We start from the raw sequence: 25,120 nt of genomic DNA, 5'->3' as shown, positions 1-25,120 counted from the left end.
TCCTAACACTCTAAACTTGGCTTAAGATGGAAGAACATTGCTTTTATTATCGCCAAGGTTGTTTTTGTTGCCATGGTAAATGCTTATGTGATGACATCAGCAAGGTTCCTCGTGAGACCAGTGCCTTACAGCTGGTTCACATTATATCGCTGTATCTCAGTGTCAATCTCACAATACTTCGGTGATTGTCGATGATAACGCTGTTCACACTGTCACAAGCCCATCCGTGTTTGCATCAGTGACATAGTGCTCTCTTTTTTCTTTTGAAGTTTTCGCGAAGAAACCTTTTTGTTTTTGCATGACTGAAATCGAATACTAGTCCTGCAGCAACGGTCATAACCGGAAATAAATCACACTATCGGTGATCATGAATTACCATTGCCGAAATGGTTCACATTTGAAAGGTGGTCATCGATGCTCGGCGAAATATCAAGAAAGTTTGATAGCTGCAAACATTCCTAACGTGTCCGTGTTGCTTCATCGATGCCATCGGTTTAAGGTTCACATAATCGACGAAGAACGCCGAAAGGAAAGCGCAAACCTACAGCGATATAGCGTGAACCAGGCTTTAGATACAGACTGTGAGAGAGTACAGTGGAACCTTTACTTACAAAAGATTCCATACGGAAACTTCCAAATTACGAAATGTCTTTTAGTAAAAAGAATTTTTGGGTTACAAAATATGAAAAGATTCTTTTTGTACACAATAGGCCGCAAGGTCTTTCGAATTTTAACCCTTCTGTATGATGTCATACAGTTTCTCAGTTTGTGCCAATCTAAATAAATCTTTCTCCTTACATTCTTAACACATTCTGAGCAAAATAATGGCAACAATACAACACCCACTTTTTCTGTCCGTCGTTCTTCCACTCCTCGCGGTTTTCTCTTAGCCTTGTAACACGACCAATAACAAATATACACTCACCTACCACACGTAGTTTTTATTCAATATTTCTCTGGTCTTTCTTCTTTCCTTGTTAACTTTTCCTTTTTTTATGTAGTAATACGATTAAAAATTATTTGTAACATGTTTTAACCATTACACATATTTATAATTCATAGAAATATCATATTTGAGTTTTGTGCAGGCATTTGTGAACAGATTAGGGCATTTATAGGATAAAATCCATTTCTACTTACGAAGCAGCTTACAGGACAAATTAATTTTGTAAGTAGAGGTCCCACTGCATCTGATTTGACTTCATTTGTCTATGACCCTATAAGAGTGCGGTATATAGCGCTATTTAAAGGTTGACTCGCAACAAATTTTTCATAACAGTTATTTGGTATCAAAAGGTTTACCATGTCTTACTCTGCTGTGTTGTAGGTGCAAAATATGTAGAAATATGATTACAAGCTTAAAGCTGAACAGTTAAAAAAGCGGTTGTAGTTTGGAATCCCTTCATTTTGATGTCGTACTCAACTCGACGTGGTTATTGTTTTGACGCGTGATGTTATCTCGGGAAATAAAAGGCTCAATATAACACTTATAGCACTAGTTTTATGACAAACACTTCGGATTCTACCAGACAGTCCTTATCAAATATAGATGCTCGCTACCTTACAGTTTCATTATGTCTTGGTCTAATCAGTTAGTTATAATCTGATCACGTGACTCATCTTTCTCACCAAATGGCGCGAACAATTTCTGCAGCATTTTCTGACCATCACAGGTGACCAACAGGCTCCTCATGTTTATCAGAGAATGATATGCACCCCTCGAGCTAAGGTTAAATACTAGACTAATTCTAAAGCTAGATTTTGAAATATCAGTGCTCAAAGTGGCAGCATTACAATGTTAATGAAATAGACATGTAAGGGCAATAGACATGGTTTTATTGAATGCGTTAAGTTTATTTGTGGAAATATTTCGACGATTGAGGTTGCATGAAAGTGTAAACAGAAGCACATCATGTTCAACTACACCACATTTGAGCCGTTTTGGGAGGGATTCCAACCTACGCCGGCTGCGATTAACTGTTCGTTTTTGAGCTTTTAAGAGCTTGTAATCAGATTTCCACATATTTTGAACCTACAACACAGCAGAGTTAAGCTGGCCCAAAGTGCCGGTATTGTTATAGTAAAGATTTGAGTAAAGATCTAGCTTTCCAGTTAAGTTTCTCAAATTCATTAAGTAGTTATTCTATTACCTGTGCAACGCCGGGCATTCAGCAAGGAGTAAATAATCGTTAGCATTCATTTGCGCTACTTTTTGACTTGTGACTTCTATGTTTCTAAAGTCAGCACATTTGATTCTAACTGCGTTTCTCTGACTCATTCAGGTCCACTCACCCTCTCTGATTTGTCAAGGTCCACCCGCCCACTCTGGGTCGGCAAGGCAACAAAATGAGGGTTCATGTAAATCTTGATTGGCTTTATTTTCTATGAGTCATGTAAAAATGTTTCAAACAATTTTTACCTGTTTTTAACTGTTTCGCTGTTGTCTTGTAGGTTGTGATGTAAATCATCAGTCTGCTGCCGGAGAAATGGCCTTGACTTTAGCGATTCGTCTAGACAGTCACGATGTAGCCAGAAGGCTAATGGACTGTTGCGATGTAAATGCGGGCAGCAGGAATTCTCCCTTACACATCGCCACCTATATGGGCAAAGAACCACTGGTGATGGAATTGCTGAAACGAGATGCGGATGTCACCAAGGTTAGTTTCCATGACGAAGGGGCCAGTTTTTTCAAGAATTAATCCGAAATCACATGCAAGAGATATATAGTTAAATTATCGGAATTTATAAAGTTCACATTGAAGTTAAACCAGCTTCATATTTGCATTTATGCGGTGTTTGTCTACTGTATCGGCAAGCCTGCGCCCTGATTCGCCCATCTTTATGTCTTGTTTGTCTAATGCATCGGCAAGCCTGCGCCTCAATTTGCCTGTCTTTGCCATCAAGGTCATGTGACTAAAACCCTTTTTCTGTTGGCTTTTATCTTTTTAAGTTGGTTTCTTTGATGCAATTTGTTTTTTTGCATTTAATAGTATTTCATAGTTTTCAGGTACGCATTTGTTCTAATACTATATGCGAATTGATTACACTTAAGTTTGTTGGCTGTTGAACAACTTATACGGTGTACTACATATCCTTATAAAAATGCTTTCTTTAACATATGATAGTTTTGACATATGAAGCAAATATCAGAGCAAATTACCTTTCTACGCCAAAGCTCAACTGTATATGTATACTCCAAGGGTCAAACAAAATACACGCTAACAATGTATCTTTGGCAGGCACATATTTTATTTTGCAAGAGAACGGGAGTCGCCTACCTTCTGCTCCAAAAATTCTGCAAGTTGCAATGACTCCTTTTACACACGTTTTAGCAATTTTATTAATGTAATAGCTCCAAGTTTAAAGCTTGTTGCGGAGTTGCCCTACTCTTTTTACTTATGGGTATTTGTATGAAACCTACTAATCAAGTTTGGCTTGGTTTGTTTAATCTAAAAATATGCAAATATGGTAATGATAACCATTTACTCCCAGGTTTACCCTAATTTAACTAACTGCATGCTGAATTTGGCTAAACTGATGAAATTTTAAAAATTCTTTTAAATTTTTTATTCCAAAAGTAGGCTGATATTTGTAATAGCAAAAAATGTTATTATTTTTTGTTTTGTTTAGCTGTGAATGGTAGTCTGCATTAGTGCTGGGCACGAGTACTACTTGGTCAACGGGTTTAAACCTGCCCCCTTCTGTTTGGGTTTTTCGAGTATCGGGTAGCTAGTAGTGCTAGGCTCGGGTATTTTTTTGCCTACGGGTTTTTTGGGTATCGGGTTTGTTGATATGGATTTTATGTTTAAATTTTCTAAACAGATATATCTTCAAATTTACAAAGCAATTATATTTCTTTTCAATTTATTTATCATTTTTCACAGTTTTTATCGACTGACATTCGTACTCACAGCGTTAACAGGCGGATTGTTAAACATTCAATATAGTCTGGGGCCACATGGAATTTTTGTGTCAACAGGTGGCAGAAGATAGGGTTTATGGTAGCCTAATACTTAAGCATGTTCTATGGACCTCTCTGATTTTTTGTAGATGGTGCTTCAAATCTCATAAAAACTTTACATTATCGGCTTTTTCCGTTAGTAAGGCTTGTTGTCTTAGTAAAACTTGGTTATAATGAATTATGTAATCCATAATAGCTAGCTGTGGTAATCAATTTAAACAGAGTTATTAAATTCTCACTGCTACTACCAACTATAGCGGAAACAGACTAAGGACCTATGTGTTATCGGTGAAAGCAAACACGCGCCGTATTAAAAAAGGCATAGATTTGTTTACGAAGCCGATTTGGCTAATTGCGCAAATAAAATTTGATATAAGTATTAAATTTTCTACTCGCCTTTTAATGACAAGTAATCACTGCTTGGCTACAATATATCCGGTAGGTATGGTAAATAAGATATGAGATGCTTTATTCTATCTATTAAATTAAAGACTCGTTATACCCCATTGTGCCTCCTTAGCAAAAATGACACAGAAATGCCATGTGGCCCCAGACTAAGAGCGCAGGATGCAATAGACCGAGTTTTTGTTCACACTACCCGACGGATCCGTGTACCAAAACCCGAACTCGAAAGTCAAAACCCGAACCCGAAGGACCAGAAGAGAAGATAAACCTGCGAGTTCAACGAGTATTACTACCCGTGCCCAGCACTAGTCTGCATATATAAAACTAACTTGACTTCTGACTGTCAAACATAAGTTAACTGCTTTCCATGTTAATCTATGGACAAATGTGTGTAGTTTTACCATTAGCTGACACGTATCTTACTATCTCATGTCTTTAATCTATAGAAAGACAGCAGAGGTGATACACCTGTACAGGTAGCCATAGAGGGGCATCACAAGAGGATATTAAACATGCTGCTGTCAGCAGGCTGCTGCTTCCAATACCATGGACATAACACCATCAGCCCGCTTGCTCTGTTGCGGGGCTCTATCACTCCCCCTGACCGGCAGCCTTTGTTCCTCGCTGTCCAGCATGATGATCTTGAGCTATTCAAGACACTCCTTTCTCGCTATCACAGGTTGGTTATTGACTGCAAGCTGCTGCAATTATCTTCATCTCTGATAACCTAGTCACATGAAAGTCTCTCACTCATAGATTGTGAATATGGCTGGGTCTGTCATGTAAAGTTTACTATCGGCCCCATTCAGGGTTCGATCAGTTTTATTCTCATCGCTATATTCCAGGAAGCCGTTTCAACTACTAAAGACTCTCCATGATATGCTGACCATCGACAGCGATTTGGCTCAGAGAGGCAATCACATGATGAGCCGTCAGAGTAGAGACAGTCTCCTCACATTGCTACGGGATGAATTATCCATGCCACAGACTCTTCTGGAATTGTGTCGTGGTGAGCTGAGGCTAAAATTTGGTGGGAAGTCTTTGAAGAGACGAGTGCATGAACTGTCCATACCTCTGTCTCTCAAACGCTACCTTCTCTTTGATACTGATGGTCATTTAGATTTGTCTGACCTCGATTATTCACCTATGTAGGGAAAGCAATCAGGTACTATCTGCATTAACATTGAACTGAGAGACATGCAGAGTTATTCACAAAGATATCGTACCTCTCATAGCAGAGGCCATTAAAATGTTGCCATGTTTAGTAGCTATAAATACATTGCAGGTGCTATTATCATCAATCGACAATCATATCAAATAGTTCCAATTTTTTTGTATCAATTGTGTTAGTCAGATATGTTAGTGGCAGAAGGTCTGGGGATATGTCCCCATTATGTCATAAATTACATAATTTTTTATAGCCGTTTTCACTTTCATTTTTGTTTCATTTTCTGTATACCATCTTTCAATTCAGTTGAAATTCAGCTTGTTAAAAATTTTTGACTATTTTTATAAAGCAAACTTCTAGTGCGCCTGCAATTTCGATGCTCAGGTTACAGCAAAGCTGTTTAAATGTTTTCACAACATTTTGGCAAGCTGCTTCACCCTTAGGCTTAAACTAAACCTAAATACATATTCGTCTCCATTGCCCATTATCCTCCGGAGAGGACCTTAAATTACTGTCAAGCATGGCTAGAGGCGACTGCTTAACTTTTGTTACTATTATAAAAGGGCCTTAAGGTCACTGGTATAGTAAGTTAAAAATTGTCACTAAATGCGCAAATGACAGTGTTCGCTCTGTGCTCTGTAGGTTTGGTTCAGGCACATGTCACTAGCTAATCCGCTTTCTCCAAAATTTTGGTCTCGTTTTTTAAAAGAACTTTGAAAAAATTTCTTAGAGTTAGAATAGGAGTTACGGCTGAAATGCGTTGAGAAAATGGAATGCAAAATTTCACTAGTTCTTACAGTGGAACCTCGCTGATAGAGCTCTTCACTGTCAGTTCTTAAAATTCGATACTCAGCCAAAAGATTTGAGTAGAAAATGCATCGGAATTCAAACATATTTTTGGTATTTGAATTAGTGGAGCCGCATGGACTCCTCAGCCATTTGGTAAGGCATCTATTTGACTCGGATTGTTAGCGGATTAAGACATGTACAGTTTGTTTGAGCGTTTAATGCCAGTTTTTTACTTTAGCTTTTAATAATGGGAGTAAAAAAAATGCATGTTTGTTTAGTCGGAGTGAATTGGTATTAAATTATGTACCGTTATTTTTTATGGGATTGTTTTTTTACGGGTTTCAGTTTTCAAACAAACCACTGCTTGACTACCAAATCCACACGAGTTATGGTCGAGCATTAAGGCTCCACTCTATGCATTTGGGTCTTTTAGATTCTTCGTATACCTGCTCACGTTTCTATCAAAATCTGTCAACTGCGCACATCATGAAATTTATAAGATTTTTGCTAGGTATTGCTTCTATCGCGTGCTAGCCACCTGTGTGTCTGTGTCACCAACATGCGTGCTAGCCACCTGTGTGTCTGTGTCACCAACATAAACTTTAAAATTTCTTTATTACAGTACTATAAATTTTATTTAGTTAAACAGGTTTCATAGCTTACATAAATGATGTTTAGCTTAGAAGCTTTCAGATGTGGCTACATGAGCAGCAGTTCTTTCTGTGTGATCTAACTGCTATTGTGGAACTGATTATTGCTAGCAGCTTGGGGGTTTTCATTTTATTGATTGCGGATCAAGAAAAATTATTAGCATCAGAAAAGAATATATCACAAATAGGCTGCTGCTGCAAAAGAAAGTTACTTTCCTTAAGTTTTTTTGCTTCAGCTCCGTCGAACATTTCTGTAGACGTCATACATCATGCATCACTGAAACCGAAGTTGATTCTAAATTTTGCTAACATCTGCACTATTGGCAAAATGTTTGTGAAGATGTTTTTATTTTTAAATATGCGGCACCCGAAATAGAAAAATTTAATAAAACTATTTACCTGATACGCTTATGTTCTGCCTACAACAACATCATAATTGGTTACTATGGTTATGCTAAACCCTAGCAAGTTCATGTGATCAGGAATTGTAACGTCACCATTATCTGTGAACATGTAATAAGTACTTCCTTTTCATTGGTTGCTCAGATTATGTTGCAAATTTACCTGCGCAAAGCATTCATCATTAGCAATTGTCATCAGATACATCTTTAAACTTGATCTAATGGGAGTTTACTTCTCATGTGCCTGGTGCTGAACAATCTCTATTATTTTACCTTTCGATCAATTTTTGTTACTTTTGTCATAAATTGATTATTGTTTTTGTGTTTTGCTCATTTTATTTATCTTGTATGAGCGTAATGTGAAATTTTTGCTGATATAAAATATACCATCTGCTTGTATAGGAAGGAATTAGTATCGCTGTGCATTTGGCAAATGTAGTTCAGTGGTTAGTACGCTGGCCTATGATCAGGAGGTCAGTGGTTCAAGACACATAAGGACTACGGTGGAAGGGAATGCAACCTCAATCGCTCATGTGCTCCAACTAAGTACAGTGGCAGTATTAGTGCAATGTATGGCAGGCAGCAGTGACTCCACACTGAGTGGGAAAGGATAGCAGAGGAAAAATAAAATTATTGCAGTACATACATGCTTACAAGGAGTTATGTGCACTTGGACTTTTCTATTTGCTTTCAAAATCACCTTACTGAGTGATAAAAGCCTAGACAGTGATAAAATTATAATATCTCTGACTCGAATCTCCCAAAAAAAGTACCTAATCACACTATATTATTTTACACCTAATAACACTATGTTATTTTACCTCGTAGAATGTTGCTTAGAAAACTATCAGGAAAGTAATATGAACTTCTCCAGATAACATGCATCCATTTAGGTGTAAAAGAGAAAGTGCAGTAACAGTATATCACTGTACATATCAAATTACTCTTACAAAACACTTTCTAAACAATTTCATAGAACTTGGTAGCTTGGTGGTAACTACAGTAGTTGTTTGGTCTTTTTTATGAAATAATATAATGTATTAATTTGCAAAAAAGGTCTAAAATCTACAGGAGCAAATAAAAGTACCAGTTTGGTTCTGGTACATCTATAAGTAGATACCTTGGTACACCGCTTACCGAAGATTAGCATGAGGATCACCATAGATTTGTTCTTGAATTGAACTTTGGAGGTCCATTATAGTTTGCTGCATTCGCAAAATCTTGACAAGATTTAAAAAGTTCAGAAACTAATGGTCATAAGTAACCAGTGCTGCTTAGATTTAGTAAAACAAAGAATGTGCATATAACTATTTATTGGTAATAATCAACAGAATGATGTTTTCATTACATGCCAAAAGAAAATAAAAATGAAAATACAGAACTCGAGAATTATTGAGTGAGTTGAACAGACTTGTTCTAAAAGTTGTTCTTCTATTAGTATTGCAAAGAAGTCGGGATAGTTAATAGTTTCAGTTGAACTTTCTGTTACAACTGAAAGTTGTAACAGAAAGTTCATAAACTGAAACATGTGATGATGGATGTAGCATGTTGGTGTCATGGAATAGAAAACGATGCTTGTCCTACGCATGGAAAGATAAATACTAATATTCTGGACATAGCTTATGTAGGATTATGAAACATCTAACGCAAATGCAAAGAGACAAGCAAGTTTGAGATAATGCAATATGTTTAAAGATTTTGTGATGTGATTGGTGGAATCGTGATAAGCTGGAATACCTGATCGGCAGTAGGCAAGTATTAGAAAAGATTGCTGTAAGAGGAATATTTTTTTCTGCTGTTGATATGGTGAGACTGGGAAATATATATCAACGCTATTGATCAGCTGAGAACGAAAAACTTGCAATGAAAGGTTTGTATTAAGAGTTATTGCTAGACGCTTGTGTTGACTGCATGTGATGGCAGCATGCTATTTGTCATCTTGATCAGTCTTATTCAATGCCACGACCTCACAAGAGTTAAAGCTTCTAGTTCTACTTAATAGTTCTGTTAGTTTGGTCGAGTTTCTTAACTGGTTTTCCAAGACGTTAGAACTTAATTATCCAGTTTCAGTGATGGAATGTTCTTTCATGCTGCCTAATTAGGGATGCCATTCGTTTTTGTTTGCAAAAAAATTGGATGCATAACCCTGCAAAAATTCTAATGAAGTCTGCCTAAAATTTCCTGTAGATTTCTGCGAAGAAGGATTTGCTGGGTAATTAGTATGGCCTAGGTAAAAACACTAAATGTTCCATTACAACCGGGACTGACCAAAGCTGGCATTATGTAGACAAAGCTGTAATAACATTTGCTGATACCAACATAGACACCAGAAAAGCCTAAAACTGGCAGGTCAAATGAGTTGCTCATCTTCCATTTTATACTTTTCAGTTAAATCCAATTATATTTTCAATTCATTGCTAGTGATGACTGGTTCAGGATTTTAATGGCCTCATCGACTTTTACAAGTTGTAACTATTTGAGCACTGCTGTTTTGTTATCCTTTGTAATAAGTTTCAATTTACAAATTTTACATCAAGTATTGTTTGAAAATAAAATGATTGGTGCATTGAATTTTTTTCTCATCAAGTAAGACAATGACTAAAAAATTTACTGTTAAAATCATAGATGAAGACTCCATGTGCACAGCAGCTGCACTAGTCGAGGTGCAAAGTCCAAATGGCAGGCAGTGAGTCGGGTGTTACTCACATGGATGAAAAAATCACTGCAATTAAAAAAAAGACAGCCCAACAGCGCACAGATTACTCCAGCCTCAACAGAGTGTGCCGCTTCAAGACCTAAATAGATGGCATTTTTGATTTGCCGGATTTCAGTAAGGATGCTAGTCCATCATTCTTCATTGGTCAATCTTTCTTTCAACAACTGTTCCTAGGTGTAGCTATAAAAACCCACTTGATAGAGAGATGATATTTTAAAATGTTCATATAAGTCTATATTGGATTCATTTTAACCGGAAGCTTGATATTCCCATGTGGCAAGTAGGACGACAAGTTCAATGCTGTCAACTATCATGTGCAAACTTTTGTAATATGAATCCTCATATCCTGTGGGAAGGTAATTAATTAGCAGGTGATGAAATATTGCATTTTGTATTGGTATACTGTCTCCTAATTCCTTGTTTTTGACCAGGGCTTCCCAACCTGGCATGAATTCCCCCTAGGGATGAATTTTGAGTATACAAGGGGGAACAGAGAGGTGTCTCATTTGTTCAATTTTTAATTTATGTCCTGCAGTGCCGTGCGAGTTTGGGTTTCATTATTTAACATTTTGGTTTTATCTATAACACTAGTTGCTAATAAGGAGCTACTAGTCAGAACACAGATATATGTGAACACATTCATCCAGATTTTGATTGGATAGTAAGTTAAGCTAGCCATAAATCAATTCATCGTCCTGCCGAAGGTCATGTATTGTTTTGTGTTGTATGTTTGTTGTATAAAAATAAATAATATGTTGTTTTATGTTTAGATATGTACAATAAAATGGAATCATAATTTGTACCGGTTATTTTTATTCATGTGAATTAAAAGTGGGTGGAGAATCAAATTTATGAAAAGGCATAAGGGGGGAACTGAATAAAAAAGGTTGGGAACCCCAGTTTGGGACCAACTTCAGTAATGGGTTCACTATGTGCATGCGCGCCAACATTTAGACAAACATTTATTTTTCAACGAGTTAAACAACTTTTTAAAAGAGGGAACTAGATTTTATGCTTTTTTAAAAAAGCGCCTTCCTGACTCCATGTCCTTTAACTTTGTAAAATAATGCTGGAAGGTGCATTTTAATGATTTGAACCTTTTTATGCTTATTTGAATAAGCTTTAATTTTGCAATTGTGATTCCTGAAACTATAGCTGACAAACTAATCTTAATGCTTGAATTTGTTGAGGAAAGCAGAGAGATTAATTCCAATTCCACAGCTTTTTGAAAACATGCCGAAGTCTTATGATGCTATGGTTTCATGATCAGATCTTCGATACGCTTCGGAAACGCTCCGACATATTCAAAAGTTGCACCCGAAGCATTGACTCTTTTCCTGATATGCTTGTACTCTCATATTTTTGTTCATTTCACTACAATCATAGATGTATCAATAGATATTTTTCTATTCGACTTAACCAGATGATAACACCCCAAACAAATTACTTATTTCAATAACTGTTCTACATCCAGCATCAACTTTGGATTTTAATTTTTCTTCAAATATTCCGCAACAATAAAAGAAAGAGAAAACAAAGAATATAAGAATGATAAAGATAATAACAATAAAGAAAAATGAAATAAACTGAAGGACAGAGTGACAGCCCTTTGTTCATATGAATTTTTTCTTCTCTGTTTCCATGGAGCGGCTAATCCACATGTTTGCATCAACTGCAAGATGGAAGCGGCCAAAACTCACAAAGTAACCAAATTTTGTTACTCACAAATTTTTACCAAATGTTTCAGGCTTTTAAAAAATTGAAACGACATTTTCGAATGACTCGTAATAAAGTGACGCACAAGCTCTTCCATTTCAAACATTTTTCATCCTTCAGTCATTCCTTATTTGATAGCGTGCTCCTAAGCGAGACATGACCTCGAGCGTAGAACTCGCTATCTTTTTAACAAAGCGCTCGAGTCCATCCGCAACACCCGAATACCCATTACAACACTCATGACACTATAACTCAACACAGCACAACTCCATATCCAAACATCCTCATAATGGAAACAGTGCTTATTCATATTTCCTTGCTCATATGCTTAAAGGAAATATGCTGCGGCTGATTGTTGTGCTGTTAACTCGGTTTGTTGTCATAAAAATATACAATGAGCAATGCTGATGCAGTGGGTTTGTAGACTTGATTATAATTTTCACAAACAAAAGCGGTCATTTCTGTTTGCTCTTGAGGAGTTTGCATATTCAAATCCTATCTTTCTCTTTCCATGAACGAAAGCTAGGCAAGTGATATTTATTTACACTTGTGGTTTAATAACTGCTAATTAGCTAATGTGATTGAATTTATATTTAAATGTCTAGCTGACCTCTTTGAGATTAGCAAACAACTTTTATTAATTTTGTTTGGCTAGTGCTGCGGAAGCAATTAAAATGCATGCAATATTGATCATAATCCTTTAACAAGCAAACAACAATCTCTTTGAAGCCACAGTAAACTCTTGTTTATGCGAAGCATTCAGCTCAAACAAAATCTAAAAAACATCAGTATTTTGTCTCTCAGTTGCGTAAACAATGGCTAGACTGTTACTAGCTTATCAATACTTGCACATGTTAAAGTTCATTTTTGTTGGCTATATTTTAGAACCGAGTATTAACAGATGCTCATTTCTAATTAGCAGCAGAAATGGTCAAAGTGACAATTAAATTTTCACAACTTCGTGCCATTTTCCTCATTCTTTAGAAACAAAATATGCTAAACAAGACAAACCAGTGATCAATGACACTATCAAACAGTATGAGGGTGTGTATTCATTGCTTTGTCTAAGTGAAGAATTTAGAAAAGCCATTCGAAATCTTTACTACATGTGTAAAAGGCTCCGTGCCTAGTCATCTGGCCAAAGCTGCAGTTGGATGCTAGGATAAAACATTGCTTTGAATAAGATTTGAACTAACAACATTCAGCTGGCTAGTCCACCACTCTAACACTTGCCTGTAGTGCTGCACAATATCTTTGCACGTACATTCGATTATTTGGTTTCTAAAAAAATCGAATATCGAAAAATATGGAGCATTGGAGTTGTCTTCTTTCGATATATAGTCTAAAACGTTAACATGAACGTTATGAGAAGATTGTGGTTAAATTGGTTGAAGAAACGAGAGTATGTCCCCTCTTTACAATAAAGAGAGAGGACAACTCAACGTTTGCAAAATAAAATTAGCCGATATTTTCATAAAATACCGGCTTCGATATTCATATCGATTTGAAAACTGACTAAATATAAAATCATCCACTGAAATGTATTGTCACATCGAATTATAATGTTTTATTGTGCAGCACTACTTGCCTGACTCTGCTCCCTTTTAGCGCTTTACAATAGTTGTAGAGATAGTTATTCTCTGTGCCTTATTGAGGCCTGATGATCTCTCACAGTACCAGAGACTGCCAGGGTACTTGCGTCTCTTCTTATTGATGCCTGATGATCTCTCACAGTACCAGAGACTGCCAGGGTACTGGCGTCTCCTAATAGTCGCCTGATGATCTCTCACAGTACCAGAGACTGCCAGGGTGCTTGCGTCTCCTAAAAGTCGCCTGATGATCTCTCACAGTACCAGAGAATGCCAGGGTACTTGCGTCTCCTAATAGTCGCCTGATGATCTCTCACAGTACCAGAGACTGCCAGGGTACTTGCGTCTCCTAATAGTCGCCTGATGATCTCTCACAGTACCAGAGACTGCCAGGGTACTTGCGTCTCCTAATAGTCGCCTGATGATCTCTCACAGTACAAGAGACTGCCAGGGTACTTGCGTCTCCTAATAGTCGCCTGATGATCTCTCACAGTACCAGAGACTGCCAGGGTACTTGCGTCTCCTAATAGTCGCCTGATGATCTCTCACAGTACCAGAGACTGCCAGGGTGCTTGCGTCTCCTAAAAGTCGCCTGATGATCTCTCACAGTACCAGAGAATGCCAGGGTACTTGCGTCTCCTAATAGTCGCCTGATGATCTCTCACAGTACCAGAGACTGCCAGGGTACTTGCGTCTCCTAATAGTCGCCTGATGATCTCTCACAGTACCAGAGACTGCCAGGGTACTTGCGTCTCCTAATAGTCGCCTGATGATCTCTCACAGTACCAGAGACTGCCAGGGTACTTGCGTCTCCTAATAGTCGCCTGATGATCTCTCACAGTACCAGAGACTGCCAGGGTACTTGCGTCTCCTAATAGTCGCCTGATGATCTCTCACAGTACCAGAGACTGCCAGGGTACTTGCGTCTCCTAATAGTCGCCTGATGATCTCTCACAGTACCAGAGACTGCCAGGGTGCTTGCGTCTCCTAATAGTCGCCTGATGATCTCTCACAGTACCAGAGAATGCCAGGGTACTTGCGTCTCCTAATAGTCGCCTGATGATCTCTCACAGTACCAGAGACTGCCAGGGTACTTGCGTCTCCTAATAGTCGCCTGATGATCTCTCACAGTACCAGAGACTGCCAGGGTGCTTGCGTCTCCTAATAGTTGCCTGATGATCTCTCACAGTACCAGAGACTGTCAGGGTACTTGCGTCTCCTAATAGTCGCCTGATGATCTCTCACAGTACCAGAGAATGCCAGGGTACTTGCGTCTCCTAATAGTCGCCTGATGATTTCTCACAGTACCAGAGACTGCCAGGGTACTTGCGTCTCCTAATAGTCGCCTGATGATCTCTCACAGTACCAGAGACTGCCAGGGTACTTGCGTCTCCTAATAGTCGCCTGGTGATCTCTCACAGTACAAGAGACTGCCAGGGTACTTGCGTCTCCTAATAGTCGCCTGATGATCTCTCACAGTACCAGAGACTGCCAGGGTGCTTGCGTCTCCTAATAGTCGCCTGATGATCTCTCACAGTACCAGAGACTGCCAGGGTACTTGCGTCTCCTAATAGTCGCCTGATGATCTCTCACAGTACCAGAGACTGCCAGGGTGCTTGCGTCTCCTAATAGTCGCCTGATGATCTCTCACAGTACCAGAGACTGCCAGGGTGCTTGCGTCTCTTCTTATTGATGCCTGATGATCTCTCACAGTACCAGAGACTGCCAGGGTACTGGCGTCTCCTAATAGTCGCCTGATGATCTCTCACAGTACCAGAGACTGCCAGGGTACTGGCGTCTCCTAATAGTCGCCTGATGATCTCTCACAGTACCAGAGACTGCCAGGGTACTTGCGTCTCCTAATAGTCGCCTGATGATCTCTCACAGTACCAGAGACTGCCAGGGTGCTTGCGTCTCCTAATAGTCGCCTGATGATCTCTCACAGTACCAGAGACTGCCAGGGTACTTGCGTCTCCTAATAGTCGCCTGATGATCTCTCACAGTACCAGAGACTGCCATGGTGCTTGCGTCTCCTAATAGTCGCCTGATGATCTCTCACAGTACCAGAGACTGCCAGGGTACTTGCGTCTCCTAATAGTCGCCTGATGATCTCTCACAGTACCAGAGACTGCCAGGGTACTTGCGTCTCCTAATAGTCGCCTGATGATCTCTCACAGTACCAGAGACTGCCAGGGTACTTGCGTCTCCTAATAGTCGCCTGATGATCTCTCACAGTACCAGAGACTGCCAGGGTACTTGCGTCTCCTAATAGTCGCCTGATGATCTCTCACAGTACCAGAGACTGCCAGGGTACTTGCGTCTCCTAATAGTCGCCTGATGATCTCTCACAGTACCAGAGACTGCCAGGGTACTTGCGTCTCCTAATAGTCGCCTGATGATCTCTCACAGTACCAGAGACTGCCAGGGTACTTGCGTCTCCTAATAGTCGCCTGATGATCTCTCACAGTACCAGAGACTGCCAGGGTACTTGCGTCTCCTAATAGTCGCCTGATGATCTCTCACAGTACCAGAGACTGCCAGGGTACTTGCGTCTCCTAATAGTCGCCTGATGATCTCTCACAGTACCAGAGACTGCCAGGGTACTTGCGTCTCCTAATAGTCGCCTGATCATCTCTCACAGTACCAGAGACTGCCAGGGTGCTTGCGTCTCCTAATAGTCGCCTGATGATCTCTCACAGTACCAGAGACTGCCATGGTGCTTGCGTCTCCTAATAGTCGCCTGATGATCTCTCACAGTACCAGAGACTGCCAGGGTACTTGCGTCTCCTAATAGTCGCCTGATGATCTCTCACAGTACCAGAGACTGCCAGGGTACTTGCGTCTCCTAATAGTCGCCTGATGATCTCTCACAGTACCAGAGACTGCCAGGGTACTTGCGTCTCCTAATAGTCGCCTGATGATCTCTCACAGTACCAGAGACTGCCAGGGTACTTGCGTCTCCTAATAGTCGCCTGATGATCTCTCACAGTACCAGAGACTGCCAGGGTACTTGCGTCTCCTAATAGTCGCCTGATGATCTCTCACAGTACCAGAGACTGCCAGGGTACTTGCGTCTCCTAATAGTCGCCTGATGATCTCTCACAGTACCAGAGACTGCCAGGGTACTTGCGTCTCCTAATAGTCGCCTGATGATCTCTCACAGTACCAGAGACTGCCAGGGTACTTGCGTCTCCTAATAGTCGCCTGATGATCTCTCACAGTACCAGAGACTGCCAGGGTACTTGCGTCTCCTAATAGTCGCCTGATGATCTCTCACAGTACCAGAGACTGCCAGGGTACTTGCGTCTCCTAATAGTCGCCTGATCATCTCTCACAGTACCAGAGACTGCCAGGGTGCTTGCGTCTCCTAATAGTCGCCTGATGATCTCTCACAGTACCAGAGACTGCCAGGGTACTTGCGTCTCCTAATAGTCGCCTGATGATCTCTCACAGTACCAGAGACTGCCAGGGTACTTGCGTCTCCTAATAGTCGCCTGATCATCTCTCACAGTACCAGAGACTGCCAGGGTGCTTGCGTCTCCTAATAGTCGCCTGATGATCTCTCACAGTACCAGAGACTGCCAGGGTACTTGCGTCTCCTAATAGTCGCCTGATGATCTCTCACAGTACCAGAGACTGCCAGGGTACTTGCGTCTCCTAATAGTTAAACATGAACTTACTCAAAGTTCTAGTAGATTTTATTTGAAAGTATCGATATTTTTTTATCTTTTGCGATTGTTTTTGATGTTTGAAGTGATCTGACTGTCAGAATGTTTGAAGATTAAAATTAATCAAATTTTATCGCGGTTTGACGCTGCAGTATTCAATATTCATTCAAAAAATCCTTCAAGGAATAGTGAAATTGTCAGAACGTATTCTTGTCTGTTATTTTAAAAAAAATGCTGCATTATACACAGAAACGGTTATCAAAATATTTGAACTAAACAATTTCACTGCTGTAAGTGTACTCATTGCTTCGTCTATGTAGTGAATTTGTAAATGTCTAGTGGGAGCCAGCCGGCTGATTATCGGATCAGCTCACGTAGGAAGACAACCGGAAGCCAAGCCAGCCCAAACACAAATCGGATTGCGACTGACTCGATGCCGGTTGAAGGGCGGAGCCTAGAGCATATTTAATTAAAGGACAGACTCGCACTAGAGGTAGAAGTAACTGTGCTTTCTCAGTATGATGTTCCTTGTTATACCCAATATTTACCCAAGTATATTCTTACAAATTTTCACAACGACTTATTTTGTGACATTGGTGTGGCAAGTAAGGAGTCGGTTGACGAATATCCTGCAAAATGCATCATGATAGTTCAGTTCATTTTGATTTTACAACCTCATAAGGCAGCGTATTGAGTCTCATGAAGTTGATCAACATAAGAGACAAACTTAGTTTGATAGCGTTGCAATTTTCTAAATTTCGAAAGTGTTAGAGAATGAATTAATCTGGCTGACGGATACCGAATCTTCTTGCTTGCTGCTCTGCAGTCTCTATGATAAGCAGGTCATACAAGCCATTATATTGCCATAGCTCATACACGATGCTTCACCTCAAAAAGAAACTATGAGCGGACACAACAGCTATAAAGCCATGGGGTACATTAAGAGCAGAGTTTACTGCTAGTAACAAAAAGAGGAGTGTTATTGTTGCCATAGCAAACACTAGCCAGGGTCCTCGTGTGTCTATTAGTGTTGAAAGTTGCTGATAATTATAATAACATGGCATTAATAGTATGCATATTGATTTAAAATACAACTGACAGCATGATGAGAGCGAAGGTCAAGTGAACGTGTTTGCAGAAGTGATTTCCTGCTTAAGCACTTCAATCTTCAAAAATTGACTACTAATAAATGCAAACTTTAATTGGATACTGGCATGTGTTGATCTCGGCATAATTTAACATTATTTTTTACGTTGTTTCCATTATATTTTATTTGTACAGTTTTGCATAAAATGCAAAAATAATATGCTTAAAATATTGATCAGAGTTTTCTGAAAGCCTTTAGAACTTCAACAAGCCCACCCAGGTTGCAGTTCAGTTGTCGACATGCACACCCAGACACTGATTACTTTTCTCATAGCCTGCTGTCTTCATCCAGGTTTGGAAATTTGATTTTTACAATCTATCTTCAACCACTCATTGCTCTTGCTACAGTATTTTCATTTATTAAATTTTTTACAAAATTATTATACTAAAAATTTCAATTTGCACTTTTCCTTAAACTTTCATCTTCTTTTCATTCTCTCAACGGCACTAAACTTAATCCCGTTGTTAGTGAAAACAGTTACTTCAAATGATCTGCAATAAGAGCACTTAAAACGTAATTAAACCTCATGGCGAGTGCGATTACACAAACCGCTGCATGACTCACATTGGTGTTAACATTTTTGACAATGAAATTTTGATGCATAGTTTGTATGTGATTTTCTAACAGTAACAAAAACTGAGTGAATCACACACATTAGTACTTTGATACACACAGACAGAATCTTTCAAATATAGTCTCATTATAGCACTAAAGTATTTACTTACCATAAATCGTCGCATAAGCCACCATATACAGGCCACACAACAAACTTTGAAGGTTTTTGTTGGAATTATATGTATACGGTTTGCATAAGCCGTACCCGCCATTTTTTTCAATTCACACTTAGTTCATTTAGCCCTGTGAGTTATTTGTCAAGTCTACCATCCCTGTCTGCCGTCTATCTGTCTACCGTCACACGCATGCATTGTCTGACTAGGTGTCAGACAATGATGTCACGATCTGTCAATTGACCAATGAGTATTCTTATCTATCTTATTCTTATCATTTGCATATTCTAAAAGGTACTTAGCCCTGAACGTAGTGAGAAGTTTTTCGCTATATTTTTAATCAAAATCTTAGGTCCTTTAGTATGGCTGATACACTAGGATTTATGGTATTTATGACTTCAGTAAACTCCTTAGTGGCTAATCAATGTATATCTACAGTAGATTTAACTTGCAGTCATATAAAGATAAATAACTATAAATATATGGTACATATACGCGTGCATTACTTAGCAGGAGATGGGTAGTTAAACACTTTTGGCTCTCTCAAACTTTACAGTTGAGCTTTTCTTTTAAAAAGCCGCTTCTACAGACCTGCCAAAATTCATACAAGATGAAACCACAAGCAACTACCTTTACCAGAATTATCTTCCAGCGCTGTCTGAATTTACTATGTGTTTCTGGTATCAAGGAAGCTTTTTATCCGTACAAGAAAGATTTCTCCTTTCTATCTCTACTTCAGGTTTGTTGTCATCTCATTCGTAAAAGCTTAAAACAAACTGAATAGGAATATAAGCTAATCTCTGAGAAATTGATTTATTCGGAAAAAGCTGTAAATAGTTTTTCAAAAGAGTTTTAAATATTACCGAATGTATTTTGCAAAACCTCACCTTGTTGAATAAATGTTGTATTTAAGGATGCCAAGTATGTTGCTATGAGGATTGTTGTAGATTCTTTTTGTACCGATATAAATTTTATGAAATAGGTATTTTTAATCTGTGCTAGGATATGATATTTTTATCAACCTATAAAGTCTCATGTAACATTTAGTGAAGAAAAATCACGTAGATTCGGTTAAACAAATTAGTTTTTTGATGCAGTTTAATTAGCGCACACGTTTCTTGTTCTTAAGATAGAAAATAACTTATGATGCCATCATCGTCATCAATCAAACCATCTCGACCTAATTTTAGGTCAAGATAATGAGCTGCTGATTGGTTGGAAACATGGCATTAGTAAATTAGAGATACATATCCATGATCAGCTACAGGGAGAGATAATCCACGACGAAGAAGAGATGCTAATATTTTGGACTACTTGGCACAAGCACTGCATGAGCTGGAAATCTGATGACTATTTTCAGGTTAGTTGACATCAGATCACAGCTGAACTATTTAAACTTCTTCAGCTGTTATACAGTGAGATAATTATGGTGTCAGAAAAGAGCATGGAGGATTGTGAAATCAGCTAACTCTATTCTCTTCCGTCGATTTAGTAAAACATGTTGACCAGTCATCGACAGATCCAGTTACTAATACGTATACGGTTACAATTCTATCACTTCCACAAGAACTTAGTAGCCATTTTGTATCAGTCTACAGTATGATTTTCATTATTATATTCTGTTTAAAGGATTTGATTACCTGGAGTATACCTGTTTGTAGACCAAAGTTTTCTAGTTTTTTCGACTCAATTAAAATGAGTAGTTCTAGATTGCATTTAGAAGCTGATATTACAGACTAAAGAAAATAATAACATTAGCAAATATTCTTTTTACTATTTGGTATAAGATAGCATATTCACTCTTGCTAATAATATGATCAACTCAGCAATTATTTCTTTTGCGTATTTAAATTACAGTAAGCTAGAATACTAGTTTAGACTTGCTTTTCATGACATTGCGCTAAACGCTGCGTCTGCCATGATGAAATTTAAAGGTCTGAGGTTAGTGTAGCTTAGATATGCATAAAGCTACGATTTAGTACACTGTAAAATGCACTTACAGTTATTTTCAAAATTCTAAAACTGTTTTCATAGATACGATTTACTTTTTGTAAGCTTAGAGGTTCTAGCTCTAATGTCTAAGGACATACGGCCAACAAATGTGCCAGTAGCCTTTGCCCAAGCACTAAAGTTGGTTGAGGCCCTTGATAGTTCAATGATAATACCCTGGCCCAAATGCCAGTGTGCCAGCTCAAAGCTCACATTCACCAGAAACAGAAGACAGAATACATTACCAGCTACTTCTAGGAAGTAGGGAAAGCAAACCAAAGATTTAGGGAGGAAGCCCTGTTTTGCTTAAAAGAAGCATTAACGGATGCAGCAGGAGACTAAAACTGAGATGCTGCGTGAGCAAGAAACAAATACCTGCAAATCATTGGAGAATTTTACTTTACCAGTGCTCCAGTAATAGTCATGGAGAAAAAATTGCTGAACCGAGGCAAGTGACAGATGAGAGTGCTGTCAGCCAGCTTGCAATGATGATCAAAAAGCTGGCCAAATGAGTTGAGCAGTTACAGGTCAGCTCAGCATGCTTAGGGAGCTGGTTTAACAAAACGTAGTTCAGTTGTTTTGGTTGTAGAGAAGAAGAGCCTGTCTGATGACAGTGCCTTAGCCAGAAAAACACAACGGTGCAGGAAACACTAAAGGGCCGCAGCAGTAGAGCTTAATAATTGGGGAGGTTGGACAAGGTTATTGCAAATGACTGAAGCCTCCTCGAAAGGACCGGAAAGAAGAAGACCATATCAAAAGAGCTACTGTGGCTGCCAGAAATTATTACCATATCTTGGAAAAATTGAGATCTTGTTTGGTTTCAGATCGCACCGACTAGATATCCCTAGACCTGACTTTAAACCATTGAACCAGAATAGGAAGCAAAATATGGAGGATGCGGGTCCTGTTCAAGTTTTATCCTCAATGAGCAGCTGGACTTAATCATCAGAGAACCAGCTTAGTTCAACATTTATCAGAAACCTTAGGCTGTGCCTAAAGAAGCAAGATCAAGGTTCTTACAATTAAAACAGATGAACATCTAAACAGGCAGGGTCAAACAGCTGCCTTAAAGAGGTGAAACCCATTTAGGCCAGTCTGAAAACTCAGTTAATTCAGCACCTGTCTTAAAAGTGACCAGCCTGTAACAAACACAGTAATCTAGAAAGGTCAGGACAAATTCTACCAGAAAAAAGTATGAAACCTTGTCTTTGAAGTGTTGGGGCCAACCAAATCTCAGTCAAATCGAGCTGGGTGGCAAAGGGGCCCGACACTGGCAGAGCCAGGAATGTCTCAAATAGATGACATGGCTCCACCATCACATGCAGACAGATCGAACCAACCCTCAAGGGTGTAAAGAAAACCTGGTTACAGCACAGGCACTAAATCAGCCACACTCCGCAAGACTCTTTCTAAAAAAATCGGAAATTTGATTGGTGGAATTTTTGCTGAACACCGATTGTGCCACCAATTCCCTAGCTAAGCAAGTGTTTGACTGGTTGCACAGAGCAATACAGAGCTGACTTGAAGAATGCAAAGCTACACACTGTTGAACGACATAACCAGGCTACATTTTTACAGAGCAATCAGTCTAACAGTGTCGTTAAAAGTTGTCAAGGCAAAATTAGTCTTCATAGTAAGTCACATCAGCAAAAAGAAACTTCTTGAGATTCCATTCTTGATGGCTCATTACTGCAACTTAGAATTTTAGCAACCCGTATTCAGGGTAGACAGGAAACTGTTGGACGGCACAGAAAGGCATGGTCACTTACTGCAGAGCAAACTGTAGGTAGTGACAGATATGATGATCCTGGCTTGCATTGAGATAGCTGTCTGTTGATGAGCTACCACCAGAAGCTATTGCATTATCTGAATGGCTCCTTCCTCAGCATCTAGAATTAATCTCACACGCAAGTCTGTAACCTTCAAATCTTGCTCTACAGTTAAGAATAGCTAGCCAACAAGTAGATGACTTGCAGTTTTTTCCCTGATAAAACACCGTGACTTGACTTGGACGAGAAGAGAGAATTCAGGGAAAGAGGCACAAATCGAAATGGTTCTAGTTTGACAGAAACTCGGCTAGATCACAATGTTGGCAGAATTTCTGACCTACTAGAGCGCCATCTATAGCACAGTTTCTGACCCACTAGATCGCCATCTATAGCACAGTTTCTGACCCACTAGAGCGCTATCTATAGCAAAGTTTCTGACCCACTAGAGCGCCATCTATAGCACAGTTTCTGACCCACTAGAGCGCCATCTATAGCACAGTTAATAGGAATGTGATTCAACTGTTAGCTATAGAACACTTAATCCCAATGAAAGAAGGCACAAGACTACCTTCTCTCGACTTTTACCTGAAGGAGACACTGAAACTGAACGACAAGAGTATGACCTCTTAGATAGTGGTCTTATGGAACCAGCAGAAAGAGCCTCGAGCTTGCTGGTAATGCTGGTAAAAATGAATAATAATAATGACACTTCTGAATCGATTACAGGCGACGGAGCTTGGTTACCGAGCAAGACGCGTATCTTCTTCTTTGAAGAAAAAATAGCCTGGGTGCGTTATACAGCAGTTAGTTGTTTAGCACATTAGTAATAGTCGGCAAAGGTTTCTAAGGAAGGGTGTATGACAGGAGCCAGCTGGACTTGAGGCGAGGTCTGATCTAGTTGGCTCGACATGTTAAGTAGAGCTTAAAACTCTTGCTCCTTAAATAAAGGCATGCGATTTTATAAATAAAAGAAAAAGGATCACGATTGCCTGCCATTATTTGTGAACATATTATCACCATTGATTACAGAAGGTATTTATATCACACCACTGCCTCATGTCATTTAAGGTGTTGCAGCAGTTAGTGTGGTTAAATAAAGATGCACTTGCAATTTCTTTATGATGGTATTTTGCAATCGACAGAAAAAGGCAAACAAAACATTTATCTGAGAATTAGTTAAAATATAAGTATTGCTACCACCTGAAAATTGTTAAGCTGTTCGGTCATGTAGTTTATATATCTAGTGTTTCAGATGCTGCAGAACTGGATCTGTAGGAATAATTAACATTTGTAGCAACAGAACAAACTTCCCTACTTTTCTCTGTTTAGTGGTATGCTGACAGACAAGGAGATGGAAGATTAGAGTTGATGGGGTCAGTCAATGTTTTATCTGGTACAGTGAACGCTGGAGGATGCCTAATTCTGTTACAAGACCAAGACAACTTTTGTGAGCTATTTCGTCATTATTGAATAGTAAGAACTATTTAGAGGGCAATGAAAAACTAGTTAATTAAGTTTCTCATAAATGAAATATACTGTATATAAAACACTGCCATATCTTAATTTACAATCATCTTATCATAGAATCTGCTTGAACTGTCAAACTTGAACAATAACTGATATCATGATCAATGTGAATTCTAACATGAAGTGTCTCCAAAATTGTGGTTTTATAGATTAGTTAAAGTATGCACACGGGTTTCTGTTATGCAGTTTGAAATTGTTTTGAATACAATTTGAAAACTGTCCAAATGATATTAGAATAAACTTCAGTTGAACTTCTTGCAGTTATAATCATAGAAAAATGTGAAAATAGCGAAAAGTAAAACCTGAAACGAGTGAAAATAAAGAAGCTGCATAGAATAATAATGACAAAATTTTAAAAGACAGATAAATAATTCAAACAAATATATAAAGCTAACACAGTCTAAGTTTGACCAAAGCTGTATTTTTATCGCAACTCTTAGTCAATCTTGTATCACCAAAGGAACATTTCTGCTAATCTATATTTATAAGTTTAGAGGCAACAAAACGAAATAGTTTCTATTGGTTACTGCTTTATTAGTGTACTATCTTGTATATAATTTAGTATTTTTGGCATTTAACTTTTGCAATATTGTATCTAACATATTTGTTCTAATGCCCTATATAAGTAAATGAAATATTTTTCTTGAAGCTTTAGAGCTACAAAACAAATTTAAAAAATGCTGTTTCTACAATCATATTTGCTCAAATATATGCCAAATTATAACTATCTATAAGGCTGCTGTAACTATCTATAAGGCTGCTCTAACTATCTATAAGGCTGCTCTAACTATCTATGAGGCTGCTCTAACTATCTATAAGGCTGCTCTAACTATCTATAAGGCTGCTGTAACTATCTATGAGGCTGCTCTAACTATCTATAAGGCTGCTCTAACTATC

The 25,120-nt window shown here is 38.7% G+C and overlaps 1 protein-coding gene across 1 annotated transcript in view; it reads left to right on the top strand.

Annotated features, from left to right (window-relative positions):
* LOC137408292 (putative ankyrin repeat protein RF_0381) overlaps window positions 1–5,546 on the top strand; it is a 47,062-nt gene extending 41,516 nt beyond the window's left edge. Inside the window, exons 10-12 of the mRNA XM_068094753.1 lie at window positions 2,452–2,657; window positions 4,813–5,045; window positions 5,212–5,546. Coding sequence (XP_067950854.1) covers window positions 2,452–2,657; window positions 4,813–5,045; window positions 5,212–5,518 — 746 coding nt within the window. The 3' untranslated portion in view covers window positions 5,519–5,546. The remainder of the gene's footprint in view (window positions 1–2,451; window positions 2,658–4,812; window positions 5,046–5,211) is intronic.
* The last annotated feature ends 19,574 nt before the right edge of the window (window positions 5,547–25,120 follow it).

This window comes from Watersipora subatra, chromosome 11, assembly GCF_963576615.1.
Source record: "Watersipora subatra chromosome 11, tzWatSuba1.1, whole genome shotgun sequence".
Classification (NCBI taxonomy): Eukaryota; Metazoa; Bryozoa; class Gymnolaemata; order Cheilostomatida; family Watersiporidae; genus Watersipora; species Watersipora subatra.
This window is presented reverse-complemented; position numbering and strand designations above follow the sequence as displayed.